The 17,844-nt window shown below is 42.9% G+C and overlaps 1 protein-coding gene across 1 annotated transcript in view; it reads right to left on the reverse strand.

The window, feature by feature from the left end:
• Positions 1–4,345: 4,345 nt before the first annotated feature.
• The window catches only part of LOC147611014 (ATP phosphoribosyltransferase 1, chloroplastic-like), a 37,855-nt gene continuing 24,356 nt past the window's right edge, over positions 4,346–17,844 (reverse strand). The window contains exons 3-12 of the mRNA XM_086785663.1: positions 12,469–12,528; positions 12,262–12,375; positions 12,067–12,132; positions 11,878–11,985; positions 11,720–11,803; positions 6,364–6,465; positions 6,146–6,259; positions 5,973–6,053; positions 5,762–5,881; positions 4,346–5,434 (exon numbers count right to left, since the gene is read on the reverse strand). Coding sequence (XP_086641789.1) covers positions 5,339–5,434; positions 5,762–5,881; positions 5,973–6,053; positions 6,146–6,259; positions 6,364–6,465; positions 11,720–11,803; positions 11,878–11,985; positions 12,067–12,132; positions 12,262–12,375; positions 12,469–12,528 — 945 coding nt within the window. The 3' untranslated portion in view covers positions 4,346–5,338. The remainder of the gene's footprint in view (positions 5,435–5,761; positions 5,882–5,972; positions 6,054–6,145; positions 6,260–6,363; positions 6,466–11,719; positions 11,804–11,877; positions 11,986–12,066; positions 12,133–12,261; positions 12,376–12,468; positions 12,529–17,844) is intronic.

Raw genomic sequence — 17,844 nt, forward strand, 5'->3', positions numbered from 1 at the left:
TTCCAATTCTTGCCCATCTGAAGAGCTCTCCTCAGATTGGTTGATTTATTGAGGGTCCCAACATTCGTACTATTATAACTGGCATCTCATCAAGTTCCACAAACTTTGTTCCAGTCTTCCCCATGACATCTATCGTGGCCAATATATGCATCCAATTCTCACAAAAATCGCGATTCGGAAGAGAAGCATACAAGATATTCTCTTCTTGTGATGGTTCTAGTGGTTCATGGGTTGCACATAGTTGCAACAAAGTAGTTCGGTTTGTCGTTCCAAATTGTTCCCGAACAACCCCCCATCCATGGGATGCGTCTTCCAAGTTTGCAAGTCCTCTTTTAGGATTTGTGAATCCTTTTGTCATTAGATAGATGTGATGTGGGCCAATCATGTACCAATTCGACACTATTATAAAAGGATTTCCAAGAATCACATCATATGAATCTCCATGTCTAGTAAAATTCATCACTGCAAACGTATAACAATAGCAGAAAGAGAAGATTTTCATCTTCAAATTCTGTAGAACTTCCATGGGTCGTGACACATGGTACCGTCAACCATCTTAACAAATGAGGTTTGTCTACACTAAGGCTGGCATTCCCCATTTTTTCCAACATTGTTTTGTGATGATACTCACTTCGGCTCCCCCATCTAGGATTGCAAGAGCTTGTTAACCCTCATGCACCACTAGGAGTGTCACATTTGTGTCATCACTCTCATAATAATTTACCATTTGGTTAACCAAAATCTAGAGAAGTTCAGGTAGATTATCTCCTCCTTCCTCCTCCATATCTCCATTCTTCCCAAGAGGCAGAGGTACTCCTCCATTGGTTTGAGGATCAGCCTGCATTTGGCCCTCCGTCCAATCTTGCATATCAGTCCACAGTATGGAATTTCCTCTTAGCTAGTTTCCAATTGGAATTTTGATTTCTGCAGAGAGAAAGGCAGATAGTCTGGCCACATCCCCTCCCGTCTAGCCTCATCAATGTATGAGCTTAAAACTAGATTTGCTGAGTTATAAAGCAGTTAATCCCCTTCTTCATCAAACATCCATGAGAATATGTCTTTTCTTCCTTCCTCTTCTGAGTCAGTTTCACCCTCACTGTGTTCTAAAATGGTCTTTGGCACATATAGCCGTTTGGCTTCCTTTGTGAGATTTTGTCTAGGATATATTATTTCAACTACTCGACTAGCTTCATTAATCATATTCTTTCTCAAACCAAAGCTTGTGCAGGCTCAAACTTTTTGATCTCCTTCTGGGAATTTGGGTATTTTCCCACTCCTCTTGGTGTTTGGGACTCTTCATCCTGCTCGGTTTCCTCCCATGTTACTTCCCCATCTTTTCTTGCTAACTCCTATTCTTGATTTGACTTAGTGGATATGGTTTCGACCGTTCCTTCTTCCAAACCATCCTAAATTACTACTACAAAGTCTCCTCGTCTCACCTTCTTTGCTCGTCTTCTCCTCCTCGTTGTTCGCATAGAAAGCTTGGCAAGTCTCCCTTGACTTCCGAGGTCTTTAGTGCTTGTGCACAAGTTTATGATATTATGTAGTGTTGTCACCACCCTAGATCACACCCCAATTATTCAAAGTACTATGGTTGGATTGGTGGTTGTTGAAGACTCTCCAGTGCCCTTATAAGGATAATCCTTAATTAGATGGTCAATTCCACAGTTTACACTACTCAACCTAGGGTGTGTGTTGACGAGCAGTTTGCGGGTTTGTTTCATTGAAATGTAGAAATTTCGACCAATGAGAGTACAAAAAATCGTACAGATTATCACAAACTTGAAATAGATTAGAGAGACATATAAAGGATATGACTCTAGATGAGCTAAGCACCGCACTCCTAGAAAAGATAAAGCTAAAAGATGTAAAGGAGACACCCAAGAATCAGCATGAATCACCCATGAATCAACATTTACACCTCAACGCGAGAGTTGGTGTGGTGTTCCATACGTCGGCAAAATCGTACAAGCACTAAGTGTCCCCAATTGAGACCTCGCTCATTGATGTATTGTGCCCAATGTATACGACTGGGGAGCCATGATACAAGTATGTGTATGTACTACCCACGTTTACGCAACAGATGCAAGTACTTCAAGTGCCTCAATTTCCTTCCACACAGTAACCATTAGATTTACCTACACCACCTAGGCAAGGGTTTGCGCCGCCAGGGGTGAATCTTTCAAACGTGTAAAAACAAATGAGGGGAATGTATACAGTACCTAAAGTGCCTATACTGCCACCTATTCTACCACCACAACCAGAAACACCTTGTATAATGCCAGTCAATCAAATGATTATTGAGGAGGTGCCAAAGGAAGGAGAGTATGCAACCAACTTTGGAGGAATTAGATGACAACTGGGAGGTAAACCCGGAGTACTTCCTAATGCAATGGAATACACGAGTGCTAATGATTATTGAGGAGGTGCCAAAGGAAGGAGAGTATGCAACCAACTTTGGAGGAATTAGATGACAACTGGGAGGTAAACCCGGAGTACTTCCTAATGCAATGGAATACACGAGTGCTAATATTCCAAGCTGCAATGCAATGGAAAGGGCCATGAGATTAATACCACCAAGGAGGAGAACCCCGTTTTGCAGCGCTATCATTGTTAAGGACCTCACCAAGTGGCTATGTCCACATAAGATTAGAGTGGTTTTTTAACACATCAATGTTCATTAAGAGTAGTAGTTTTTGTTACACACCAATGTTCCTTAAGAGTAGTAGTTTTTGCTACACACCAATGTTCCTATTTCAAGATCCTCCAAGTGTTTGTATAGCCTTTTTTTTTCCAAGTCTATTTGTAGGTATTATAGGCTCTCCTCTTGTTTTTGTACCACATACACACACTCTTCATGTGTACTTATGTATACATAATATATAATTGCATGTGCATATGTTGTACTCATTCTCTCTCTCTCTCTCTCTCTCTCTCTCTCTCTCTCTCTCTCTCTCTCCCGTCGACCACGATCACCACATTAGCTCCAGGTCCAGGACATGCTCCACCGTCATCGAGCTACCTTTCCACGTGACATAGATGAGGGAGACCTCTCGGCCATACTCGTCAACCCCATGCTTGACATTTTGGAGAGTAGTATACCACCTACTCGGAGCTGATGTTGCTCCCATGTTTTTAGGTTCTTAGTATTCCATGACGAGTTTCCATGGACAGTTTTGTATCACCCCAGTGAGATAGCTATATTTATGTTTTCATTCTGTTTTATTTTCCATTCCATGATGAGATATGCCATGGACATTATTGTACCACTTTGGTCTCATAAGGCCCATTGGGTCTTTAGTAGACGCTTAATATATCTTTCTTTCTTTCTCTCTCTCCACAAAAACCCTATCACCACAAACATGGATTTGAAAACCTTAAAGAATTTTTATTTTCACCCTCCTAAAACACCATTCCCACACAACTCCAAGATGGCACTTTCCTTCAAAAAACATGTTCCAACTCTTGAAACATAGGGGGTCATTTTCTTCTAGCCATCTCATTTCACTGCTAGCTCGATGAAAAGCCCACGGCCTTGATGAAACTTCGCCTATTTGCCTACTCACAAGAGCATTACTAATCCATTGGTTCAACTACTTTCTATGTTTTTTCCATTACATCAGCTTGTGAACTTTAAGCTCTTCCATGAGCTTATGCAAAGCCCTATACATCTTTTGCAAGGCATTCAATAAGGATGAGATCTCATCTTTGTTCATACTCTTTGCTTTTCTTGCATTCATACTTGCATCTCATACACAGATGCTTTTAAGCTAGACAATTTCCTCAGTTGTGCCTTTCCATGCGCAAACATCACCATCAAAGCTTGTTGCACTCAATTCTTTTTGAACATTTTCCATTTGCACAACCTCCTAGTCATCTACTTTCAAATCCTTACTTGCCCCTGCCAATTTCATGACTATGAACTCCTCCATCGTCTTCCCCCGTCCATCTTTAAAAGATGTAAGTATTGAAATCTCAAAAATGTCTTCCCCATGGAGATATTTGTCTAGTACTATGTGTGATAGCGCTGAGCTCAAGACACTACAAAACAAACAAGAGCATTACTAATCCATTAGCTTCGAAAGCCACCACAATCTTCACATTATGATAGACAAATCTCAAGCTGAAATTTGAATTTTTTGTTAAGAGAGTGCTAGCACTAGGCCATATAGTGCTCTAGATTTCCTTAAGTTCTACACAAGTATTTGATGCAGCCAATTGAGTAGAAATGGAGTGGGTATGAGTAAAATGGGAAGCAAAAATGAGGGGGGTGGGGAAACATGAGTACTATGGTGGGAGATGCATAGTTAAAACTATTAAGTTTGCTAATAAGAAGACATTGATAGATAATGAAGACACCATATATTATATTAAAGTTTGACAAGGTTACGTAGCAATCTCAAGGCCTTGTCTTATGATGGACGTGAGTAAGATCCAAACTCATGGAATACCAGAAGATCAAACCAAGGATCAAAGTGTGCTTGGGAGAGTAGCCTCTTGTGGCAAGCTTACATCTTTGATGTGCTTTGTGAGACATCGTCACAGGTTGTTATGGCAATGGCTAGGCGTCTCGGGCTAGGCGTCTGGTGTTAGGAATGGAAATTCCATGTGAATACAATCTCTTTATGTGCACCTTGATCTGGTGCATCTCCTCCTCATCATCTTACTCTCTTGCTCAATATAGTACACTGCTCTCAAATAAAGACGTGAGAAGTGCCACATGGGTTGTGTTTTTATCTCCTCATGAATTGATATGTATGTCTCCATATCATGGAGACACAGTGGCACACTTTCGGTCCTCAAAGTCCATGACTCAACAAAGTGACCAAAACTTTTTGTGCCTATGCCATGAATGTGGATAGTATGTTGGGCATCACAAAATGGTGCCCTCGGCCTTCATCTCACGCATATTGCTGTTAATGCATCTTCACAGCTCTCAATTCTCACATGTACATGGCACCATTAGGGTGCCACTTGAGTGTTACATCAATCTCATACCATCTCAGGATAGTGAATGCCAAAATGATGTATCAAGTGACCGAGTTAACGATGAATTTTACCATTTCAAAGCTAGTAATCAGTTCAAGTTTCTCAAGGTACATCAGATACAAAAAAAAAAAACGATTTCATGGATGGTTTTGGTTTTCATGGAAGCTAGAAGTATAACAACCGAAAGACGCGAGAAATAAAATCAGAATGGCTTATGCTGTCTCACTACCCAAAATCTTTACCCTGCCAAGAAAACTTTCAAACCACTCAAATATCAATGACCAAAAGTCTTCCACCATAAATGGGTGCCGCAATGAGTATAAGTTTAGAAATACATTGCAAAAATTAGCTAAAGCTTCAGCTTATCCAGTAGTTGGCGCCAACGAGGTGGATCTTCATCAAAAATATAAGTCAAAGGAGATACAAGAACCCCACTTCCTCCAACCTGGGCATCAAAACAACCAAAAGACATTTTAACCATCAATAGAGGTTCTTCATCAAAAATATAAGTCAAAGGAGATGCAACCACCCCAATTCCCCTAACCTGGGCATCAAAACAACCAAAAGACATTTTTAACCATCAATAGAGGTTCTTCAGATCTTTACAGAGTCCAGACATCTCCCCCTTCAATCAGATGGACAGAATTGGATGGAGGAGACCCCGCACCATTGAGGGGCGGGTGAGAGACATCTTCCCTTTTAATGGGAGGGGATTATGTCTGTAAAGCCCTTTATACATGATTTTTAAAGGCTGTGCAGCTGCAGATAATACCTTTCTTAATTGTTTTACTGCATCGTAAAGACGTTTTTTCGCCACACAGATGACAATAGCATAATAATCCTCCTGCACTGTCCCATTTGTTCTACTAAAAACCGGACTGACGGTCGGTCCCTACAACCGAAAGAACAGTCAAAACTGTTGTAAAAAGGAGAGCCTGCATGCACACACAAGGATAAATACTGAAAAAAAAAATTATTAAAACCTGCAATCCATGGAACTCGGTGCCATTTAGGATGAGCTTGGCAACCTCTGCCCTTGACTTGCCACGCATGTTGGCTACAACCTGCATATGAACACAAACAAACTCTATTAGATACATCTCTACACTTCAGGGTGGGGGGGAAATGGAAAAAAAGGGAGAAAAAAAAAACTTGCCATAAATTGACTCCTTGCCCGAATATGAGCCTCCATTCTCTCTAATATTTCATGAGTTGTCTCTAGTGCCGTCTCCCTATGAAGCAATGCACGCTTGCTTGCAACTAGCACACCCTGCACAAATCCTTTGGCAAAGCCATTTTTTATAAATTTTGGAATATGCTACACATATTTAGAAAATGTAGAACAATACTAATATATAAAGAACTTTCAATGACCTGGCTTTTCAAAACTAATCCCCCATCAATCTGCTTCAAATTATTTTCACGTAAGGTGGTGCCACTGCTTACAAGGTCTAGGATGGCATCAGCTGTACCCATCTGCCACAAAACATGCTGTCATTAGACAATGCTTGGACCAAGTTACCAAGCATGTCAAGTGAGAAACTTGAAAAGAAAAGAAAAAAGGTTTCCTAAGGTCTCAAAATCCCAAGTAGCTAAATCCACATCCTTATTTCTTCATCTCGGACACCCACAACAGCACAAACGCACACAGAAGGCCAAACACACGGGAAAGGGAGGGGCGGCATCATCCTCAACATTGACTCGGGCATTCTCCCCAAAGTGGCAAACCCCGACCATCCCCAGTATGGGTAGCAATCTTCTCTCGCTAGGAGAAGCATGATCCTCCTTGGACAGCGGGCCTGTAGGTTGTAGACGGCATAACCAGCCGACCTCAAAAGTTAGCGAAAGTTTTAGCATGGGAAGGATTCTCAGACTCCAGCAGAAACCCAAAGTCAACCCCCGAGCTCGGGAGACACCAATTCAAAGAAGGCAAAGAAAGTGGAGCAATACACTCCAGTACATTAAGGAGGGTCGGTGCTTCACATGTGGTCAGCAAGGGCACATAAGGACGAACTGCCCACAGGCTAAGGGCAAGTCAAAGTCGAAAGAAGCCCATTTGACCGAGATAAAGGAAGCTACAAGTGAGGATGCAACTGAATGATTATATGTATTTGGCAAGTATCTCAGTCACTATTATTATAGGTTGCCTTTTGTCTACTGTCCACAGCAGGTGATCCATCCATGATTCTGTGAAATCTGTTAAACTTTGTAATAAGATAATTATGGAGTGTGTTGTTCCATTTTGTATGACGCTAATTGGAAGGATTCAGTTAGCTTAAGTGTATCGGAATATATCTCAGGGTAGGTAACAATAAATCTATTGAGATGAATGAGGGTGCTTCTTGAAGCACAAGATTGACAAAGGCAACTATACATATCCCTTCCCATACGAATTATTTTTAGAGATAGGTTATAGAGTGCTGCCTATTTTGAAGGTTGACCTTTGTACTTAAGGAATAGCTCATACCAGTTTTGTAATACCCTTTGGGCTCTTCGATGCTCTGCTATGGTCAGCAGATATGAGATGATTTCTTTAGAGCATAGTTAGAGCAGATCCAAAGGGAGATTGACTCGTGGACTTTCTCACTAGGTCAGAGACCTTCACATGGTTATGGGATTTACCTTCTCTTCTAGGGAGTGGGTGAGGGATTAATTTGACCTGAGAGTTCCTTTCACAGCCCACCTGCAAGCAGTCCGTGACATGAGGGAAGGTATAGTCGCATCAAGACAAGGATTAGGAAAGGATTGATCACCCTGACTCAGTCTTGCTATCTAAAGGAAGTTTTATATGGGGTATATCCTAGTGGTAAAGGAAGCCAAGATCTCCAGCATGTAGAATTTCCCCGATGAGGTTGTATTGTCCAAGGTGAAGCAGTAATCTAGGTGCAAGTGAGGGTGGGAGGTACGCAAGCAAAGGCTAGGAAAAATCAAAGGCCTTAAGTAGAATTAGGGAGGCGAACTACTTGAGTTTCGCCGAGAAGAGGACTCACTTTTGTGATTCCCTGAAAGGGCTATGTGAGACCGACATTGTGTAGGTCAATATTGGCAGTAGGTCCAGGAAGGGAGCTCCATTTGATTAGACCACAACACATAGATCATACCCTTTATTAAGGTGATTATTTGTTAGTACCTCTATTGGAACAAGATGTTCCAGATTGAGAGGTCAAGGTATCAGATAATGTTGAGACTAGGAGAGGATCATTTAGCATGCTTTACTCCTATAACAAAAAAATCCAAGGATACAGTAGACTTGATTTTAGGAATGGAGGAGCGTTATTTCTCTAGAGATCCCGAGAATGAATGGGAGATTATACCCATGAATTGTTGGATTGCCACAAACCAGTGGAGAGCATGATGCTATCTGAGTGGTGGTATATGACCGTGGAGACAACCAAAATGCCACAACAATTGTTGGGCAGCATTTCAAGTTGCACGGTTGGGTGAATTTTCCTGGTTATCCTTAGTTTGTCACGCAACAAGAGGATGGATCAAGGCTTAGTGGAAATGCTTTCTGCATATCTCCAAAAGACCATATGACTGGTCAATTCTGCCTATGAGATGTTGAGCGTGATGGTAGGTTACGTTTAATATGGCTATTGCCAGATTCCCTAACATTGAAGGACTCGAAGGTATGACAGCTTTTGCTGGATGCTCTATCAGGGGTCGCTACCCTAGATAGAGTCGGTATTCTTAGGGATCACGACCCTAGATGAGAAAACTCAGATGTATTTGTTTACTTGATAGTTCTACGTTTGATAGGGAAGTATGTTATGTTGTCCCCTAGGTAAAAAGTTTATTACCACATCCAAGTATGGATAGGTAAATTGACTGGAACTAACACTATGTAGTATGGATTCAGGTGCAGACTAACACACAGATGACACATGGCAACACTTATCTTATCCACTTATAAGGGTGTGTTCACACCTAGACAGGTGTTCACACACACTCATTCATGAATAAGTGTTCACACACATATAGGATGGACACATACACACATGGACACCCAGGTGGACACATACGATTACACACACACATGTATATGTATATGTATATGCATATGCATATATATCTATCTATATGTATGTACACACACACACACACACACACACACACATATACATATATATATATATATATATATATATATATATAGATGAATGCAAGAAAAGACTGGAGAAGGAGAAGAAAGATTCAAACATGTATAAGGCTTATGCATCACCATCTAGTACTGAAAAGGAGGAGTCAACAAGTTATGCACATGATGATCGGGCTTCCATCATGCATTGTAATTATGATCCTTTTATTCATCATGTATGCTTATCAGTAAGGATACTGCGCTCCTTGACGAATCCTGTCTGGGTAGCATGAATCAACTCCCCAAGGAAGGGCTGGATCCTCAAACTCAAGGCCTTTGCTAGGACCTTGTAGTGGTACTTTGATAGTGGTGCTAGCAAGCATATTACTTCGTTTTTCTCCCTTGGGTCTACTCTTCAAGGAGGTACAGTCACATGTGCAAATGAAAGGAGTTAGAAAGGTTGTGCTCATTGCTGCAAATGATGGGATAATCACACTCCCTCATGTCTTGTCTATACCTGGCATCAAGAAGAACTTATTGTCAATCTCAGCCATTGTCAATCTTAGCCATTGCTAGAGCAGGTCTACACATCAAATTTATGGATGTGAGATATGCGGTTCGTGATCAAAGTGATGACGACATCATTGTTGCCTCCGGTACACTATGCCATGGACTTTACAAGTCCGATAGTTATGAGGATTGACACATGATGCATATTCACTTCTTGCTAAACATGCTATGATAGATACGGAGCTATGACATGCCCGCTTTGGTCACTTAAAATTTGGCAGTTTGTTGCGCCTTAAAAGGCAAGATATGGTGTCTGAGAGCCACAACTTTAGACTCCTGTTAGGCATGTATGTGAGAGAAAAATGCAACCGGTAAATAAGACAGCTCGAGCATACACAATGATGTATGTGGTCCCATGAGGACACCATCTACGAGGAATATCTCTACTTGGTCTCTTTTATTGATGATTACTCCAAGCACACCTCGGAGAAGTTAGAGATTTTTATATGCTTCACACACTTGGTTTCCATAACTGAAACTGGGTCTACATGTAAAGTTGGCACCCTACGTTCAGATAGAGTGGAGGAGTATTATATGTCAAAGGAATTTCATGCATATATGGCTGAACAAGGTATAAAGAATCAATGTGAAGTGCTCTACACACCTAAGCAAAATGGTGTGGGTAAGAGGAAAAACAAGTATCTTATGGAGATGACACGGTGCATGGCAAAAGACCAGGACTTGTCTCATGGTTTTTGATTGGAGGCAGTTGTGTGCCACTTATGTGCTAAACAGACTTATGCCTTACGAAGCTTGAAATGGCAAGAAGCCCTCTTGGCTCATTTGCATGTTTTTTATTGTCTTGCTTATGCTCTTGTGCCTAAGTAACAAAACAGTAAGCTGGATGATATGGTGGTTAAATATATATTTGTGGGATATATTTCGGAAAGCAAGGAGTATAAACTCTACCATTTAGCCACAAAGCCGATTTTGGTGAGTAGAGATGATGTTTTTGTGGAAAAATCAGTTCAGCCCATGCTTTCATGCAAAAAACAGGGAAGTGTATGCTCACAGGATATATTTGATTCACTCCTACCTTTGTGCAATTTGGGTCAATCATTTATGATGCAGTCAAGTGCTCAACGGGGTGCTGAAATTCAACCCCCATTGGCTGAAAATCAGCTCATATTACAACCCACATATCAACCCATTGATGAGCATGTTGTGGAGAATGCAGTGAATGAGGAACGGACAGCCATTCAAGAGACCAAAAGGGTGCCGAGATGGCTGTTGGATACACTACATGATAGTAAAATCACAACTCCATTGTCTAGCATGACATGTGCACGTTCTCATTATGCATCTAGTTATCATGTGGATCATGCTCTCATTTTCAGCACACGTGCGCAGTGACAAGGAACCTGTTTCCTTTGAGGAAGCACAGGAGAATGATCATTGGTTGCATGCCATGCAGGATGAGTATGACTCAATTCTCAAGAATGATACTTGGTATTTCGTAGATTTGCCTTATGGCAAGAAGGCCATTGCTACAAAGTAGGTTTACAAGCTCAAGCACAAGACTGATGGTAGTGTTGACCGCTACAAAGCAAGGCTTGTTGCAAAGGGTATCGATTATGATGAGACCTTTCTCCCCACATCTCATATGACTATCATTAGGTGTATCATGACATTGGTGGCACAACAATGTACATCAATTAGACATCAAGCCTTCCTTCTTGAACAGTGATTTACATGAGGTCTATGTAGCTCAGCTTCATGGATTTATTTATAAGGGTCATGAGAGCAAAGTGTGCAGGTTACGGAAGGCTCAGTATGACCTCAAGCAACCACCTCAAGCATGGTATGAGAAGATTCCTGCATACTTGATTGCTATTGAGTTTCAAAATGATCCAACTCAAAGTACCCTCTATGTCAAGAGGACTCCGGACGTTTTCTTGGTCATCGTTTTATACGTTGATGATATGCTACTCACAGGCCCTAATGAATCAGCCTTCAAGGCTGAATTACATACATCGTGTATATTTCTTTCATGAAGTCTAACAGGCCTTAGAAGACAAATAACAAATCTCTACAAAGAATAGGCAACTTAATATACACTCTAAAAAGAAGAAAGCTCCTTACTGCAGGAGCAGCTTCCAAGGCTCCATCTGCCGTGAGCAATTGCACATGTTTGAGACCATTTTTTTGAACAAATTGTTTCCCTAGCTGCACATCAAATTCTCCCACCATTCATGTTTTATCTTAACAGAAAATGCTGAAAACATAGCATGAAAACACACATATGTATAGCCTGTAACGATCCGCAAAGGCCTTTCCGCAGACCATTGTGGCATTGCTGCCAGTTCAGATATGGATGAAACATTTGCAAATATTCCATACGTCGGGACCTGCACCTCATGATCAAAAAGTTAGTTGGTGTTCTCCTCCTCTAGTTGAAACTATGGTTGGATCTGAAAAGCACGACTTACACCAATAGCCAATTGGCATTCTCCAAACTCAAGAGCATCATGCACAATTATCAGATCATCATCCCCCTGGTCAAGATCAATAACAGACAAGAGCCTTAATCATGCAACTCCCTTTAGCTCTTCAATCCCAACAATCCTAAGCTACTTCCTGAAGAAAAGGATTCTAGAACAGAAACTGGAAAACAAATGACTCACCTGACCATACTCACACACCATGTCATAGCCCACAATTCCTAAATCCACATCACCTGCCCTGATCTTACGTACCACATCTGAAGCGCGTTGGAACCAAACTTCCAAGCCTGGCAACTGCACTTAGCAATCTAGAATATATAACATACATACTTGCATGTTGGCACGCTACTTTAAGGCTATCAGAATCTAGGAGGTCAGGAGTGTTACGCTTGGAATGTTTGCAATATACTGCCGTGGATTAGGCTTATGAACTGAGAGTTGGCAGTCCTGAAACAAATAAAACCCTATCTAAGCTAGATAAATTGCAAAAAAAATTGCAAATTAATGCACTAGTTTTTTTTTTATGAACAACAATCTAGCAGAACCTCTCAAAACCTGGTGCATGTGTGCACACACAGAGAAGAGAAAGAGAGGGGGAGAAAAAGACGGGGGAGGGGAGGGCACCGGGGAAGGGGGGAGGGGGGGGGTGGGGGGAGGAATGTGTTGGGGGGTTGTGGGGGGGTGTGGCACAGTATTGCAACAATTGAAACATAACGGGGGTGCATGCATCAGCTCCTGATGGACCCATTTCACTCACGTGGGGCAGTAAGTGTTGTCCAAGTAACTACCCATCTAAATCATGGGTCGTTCCATTAAGGATAATAATGTTTTCTTCTAGAGACGAATTACATAAAATAAAGCATCCACTTATCTCCCAAGCAACTCTTGCAAGCCAAACACATATGCAAACCAACATAGATATGGTGCCCACAGCTCACCACCCGCCAACCGTAGTGTCCTCCAGAACAACCCCAAGCTAAGGGGCTAGACCAACATCACAGCCATGCTCTATGCCCAAGCCACGGCATCCCATGCCACAAGAGCCATGGCCAAGGCCTTGCTTGGGTCTCGATCCCCTAGAAAGCCCTCCCTAGCGGGGTTGTGCACTTATGAGCCAATAACTCACTTGTATACGGCTCGGGCTATAAATAGAGCAAGAAGGCACACGTATTAATAAATATAACTAAATATAGATTCACATTAACTGTGACACCTACGAGTATGCATGGCACAACCAAACATCAGATAGCAACTCATGCAAAGTTGGACAGCGCGCAACTGACACGTGGCACTGCCACATGGTAGTGATGATGTTGCAACACTGATGTGTAACTCGTGACATGGCAATCGTGTACAAGTGGTCGATAGCAATACTACTGGCCATCCAGCAACATTGGTGCATTTATATGCATGGGTAGCCAAATTGTCATATCCATCTACTTTCCTCAATGTTGGACTTCATAGAGCATGCAAAGTGCTAGCCAGGAGTGCATGGTAGGTCAGAGGGGTGTGATTTTGTCTTCATTCTCAGCCACATCTTGTACTTGAATTTGTTATTACTTCTTTCTTGTACATAATACAGAGTAGTAGTTTACGACTCTTGTGTGTGTTGTATGTGTGATTCCACCGCACTCTTCTTTCTATCTCTAGAAAACCCTAGCACATAGGCACAAGTGTTCTTTTTTTTCTCTATTTTTTCTTGTTTCTTTTCCCAAGAAAGAGATCCTTCTATTAGTTACCAAGCAAAACAGCCATAATGGCTAAGTACAAACTCAGCTCCACATAGGGAAGCGAGAGTCAAGAAACTGAAAAAAGGGGAAGGATGCTCTTCTCCTCCGACTTGGCACCTCTAGGAGGAGAAGGCTATCTCATACAACAGGGGGAGGGGGGAACAACCACATAGGTGGTCCATAGTGCCAAGTGGGCTCACCACCACTGTCAGTGAGGAAGAAGCACTGTGACGCCAAATCCTCAAGAAGGCCTTGCGACGTTTCTGCATGCGACGTTTCTGCATGCGATCAGAGCCACCCTGAAGCTTCCCCCACTTTTTGTGGAGGGTATGAATGATACCAAGCCAGATGCTCTGAATGGACTCCGTTGGCAAGGTCAGGGTGCCCTCGATGGCCTTGCTGCATCGAGCTCTCCAAATGTGCCACACTGCATTGCTACAACTTCTACAAATCTCCAATCTCTAGCTAGAAAATGGAGTCCAATGATTAGTGGATGGAGCTAAAAGAACGCAGAACATTAAAACACATGCAAGAAGCGGCACACAGCACACGAACGGAGGTCAACAACAAGCCAAGTCCCCCCCCCCAAACCCGAAGATCCCGTGAGACCATCGTAATGGTGGGGGATAAGGGGAGACCAATGAGCATTTAGCCCTATATAGAGAAGTCAATTTGACCCCAACCCACTATGTGGGATAATACACTGCCACATGACAATGTGAGGAGGAGGGGGGCAAGAATTCATTCCAACACCCCCTGGATGCGAAGCCCGATACAGAGCAAGAGCAAACGAGGCTCTAATGCAAAGCCCAATGCCAAGCAAGAGCTAACGAGGCTATGATACCATGAAAGAATGCGGAACAGCAGAGTACATGCAAGCAAAGATGCATCACATGGACGGAGGCCAACAACCGGCCAAGTTCCCCTCAACCCGAAGATCCTGTGAGACCACCGTAAAGATGGGAGATAAGGGGAGACCAAATGGACATTTAGCCCTATATAGAGGAGTCAATTCGACCCCAGCCCACTATGTGGCATAATACACTGCCACATGGCAACGTGAGGAGCAAGAGGACAAGTGCAATGCTTCTTGAGGAGGAGATGCAATTCAAGATAAGGAGTGAAGGAAACCAGGCAGCTTTCTCTGCCAATGCGAAGGGTAAAGGTAAAGACTCGTCATCCTCTTCTAAGCCTAAGAAGAAGAATGTGAAATGCTTTTACTCTAACAAGAAAGGACATGTAGCAAAGGAGTGTAGAAAGAAGCAAAATGATGCTAAAAATGGCACTCTAAAGACAGAGTCTACGAATGCTGCCACTTCATCAAAGAAGAAAATAGAGCTCTTCGTCGCCATTGAAGAGGTTCAAGGAGAAGCAGCTCATGTGACTACTCATGATGATACATGGATCATAGATACTGGTGCTTCGTGGCACATGACCAATCATAAGGATTGGTACTCTGTCACAAAATTTCTTCCAGCTTCTATTTTTCTATTGTTCATGTGTCGCATGTGAAGCCTGATATGACATACATGTATGGCTGGTGTAGCCTGACATGGTGTGTCTGTGTGGCATTTGGAGCTTGACATGACAGTACATGTATGGCTGGTGTAGCCTAACATGATAGTACATGTGTGGCTTGTGGAGACTGACATGGTGTATATGTATGGCTCATGGAGCCTGACATGATGTAATTCCCTGGGACTAGCTATCCTAGAGATCTTTTGTATTTATGTTCTGGGAAGGTTCTGGAAGGATCATGAGCCCTGGACATTTTATTGGATACAACTGAGCAGATGGGTGTTTCTTCCAGTCTAGCTGCACTCATGCGTGTTCATAACTTTGATTTTATCTTTGGATGACTTGTATTGTTTGCCTGGACAATGCGTGAGATTTCTACCTACGTTGTCCATGGGGCTAGGGACGCTTGGGCACCTTGTGGACGTGTATGTGCACACCTGTTTGGGACTGACAGGTGGTCTTCATGTGTTTTGCAGGTGGTGAATATCCCCAAAAACTCAATTTATAGCTTTATGTGTTGGGGTAAAGGCATTATGCCCACCCTTATAGTGTGTACAAGCCCATAAGTTATAGTACATAGTACACTTAGTACTTTTAATGTACTAAGTGCACTATATGTACTAGTGCAATATACATGTGTGATAGGGGAGTCACACACTCATCTTGATGAGTTGACTTATCCCCACAACTCTCTCTCTCTCTCTCTCTCCCTTGCTTCTCTGTGTATGTCTCCCACACATGAATCTCTAACCTAACCCTAATTCTCTCTCCCATTCAACTGGTATCGAGCCCTGGTTTTAGGGTTTTGTTCTCAAGGGTGCTCATAGCTTCGCAGGCCCATGTTGCTGGAGAAGTAGCAACCAGGAGGAAAAGGTGCAAAGGATTTCCCACAGCCGGACTTGAGTAGCTTGCAGGTGTCACCTGACAGGCAGCGCAGCAAAGCGCTGCACAGCAGGTCGACTAGGGGTTGACGATCAAAGCTATGCGTAGCAAACCCGCTGGGCGTTAGACGGCGTAAAAATTGACCGGCGAAGGCAGCAATACGTGAGCGTAGTCGGGCGAACACACAACGCGTGTAGCGCAAGCCACTAGGCGGAGGCGGCAACGTTGAGTCGGCGGCAGCTGGTAGGTAGGCGAGCGAAGAAGAACACCAGCGCTCGCAACTGATGAGTCGAACAGCTGCTGACAGGAAGGTGTTCAGCTGCGGCGACGTGGTGTTGTGGAGCTCGGATGTGGAGGCGCTGCGCCGCTGTGACTTCCTGAACGACCGCCTTATCAAGTTCTTCTTCGCCCACCTCTCGGCCCCCGATCACCTCCTCCTGGTCTCGCCCGCCATCACCTTCTGGATCTCCCACGTTGCTGTGCGTCTCGCACTCTAGAAGGCGGAGAGGATCGATGGTGGCGTGTAAGGTGTGGGTGTCCGGGCACGGGCGGCCTTCATCGTTCAATACGACAGAAGAAGCTCACCCTTTTGCAGCAGCAACAGAATCAGCATCAACATCAGCAAGTTTTGCCCCCCCCCCCCTTTCTGCATCAGATTTCTGCAACAGCATCAACAGAAATTCAGCCTGCAAATCTCAGAGAAATTCAAAAATTAAGAGGTATTTGCCTTCAATTTTGGGAATTTCTTATAAATTCAATCAATTGAGCAGGTACAGGTGCCGAATTGCTCAATTTCTGAGCAAAATTGGCAAAATTGGGTGACATTGGTCACAATCAGGATCAATTTGCACGAAATTGGATGTCAAAATTTGGGACTTTTGATGTATTTGTGCAATTAAGCATTCATACATGCTGTATGATGTGAGAAATCACACATTCGGGCAAAATTGCAGCAAATTGCAGTGCAAATCAAGGGGTTTTTGTGCCGATTTGGTTGATTTGCATGCAGGCAATCGCATTTGATGCTGTGGATAATGTGTTGATGCCTGACAAGCACTCAATGTGCCTGTAAATCAAGGGGCTTTCATGTATTGGATGTATATGTGGCCAGGGGGAAGCATCGCGAAGACTTTGGATGCCTTCATGTGCGTCAATGTACCATGTATGATCAGCAATTGATCTTAAATCAAGGGGCTTTTCAAGATTTTATGCTTGTTGAGCTTGGCAAAGCAGCAGGCAAGACTTTTATGCCTTGAATCCTCAGAAATCAGCTTGCAGTCAAGGGGCTTTTGCCCAATTTCTGTTCGGGACTGTTGTATGCAGTGTTCGGGACTGTAAATGTCTGATTTTCACTCATTTGGACAGCCAGGAGAGCATTTATTGCTACTGTACCTGCTGGTACAGATTTGGCACAGCTTTGTGCAAGTTTTGGCATGGCTGTACACTGATTTGAGTGAGGAAAAGGTTCAATTCCAGCTGCTGTACTTGCCGGTACAGGTTTGGTACATCATTGGTGAGCACTTGGTACTGTTCTACAGTACTTTGGAAGGGCAACAGAGCACATTTAAGGTGCTGTCCTAAATCTGCAGCAACCAGATTTTGGTGATTTCATCACATAAAGTGGGAGTAGAGT

Source organism: Cibotium barometz, chromosome 48, assembly GCF_041138505.1.
Source record: "Cibotium barometz isolate CiBa-2024 chromosome 48, ASM4113850v1, whole genome shotgun sequence".
Lineage (NCBI taxonomy): Eukaryota > Viridiplantae > Streptophyta > Polypodiopsida > Cyatheales > Cibotiaceae > Cibotium > Cibotium barometz.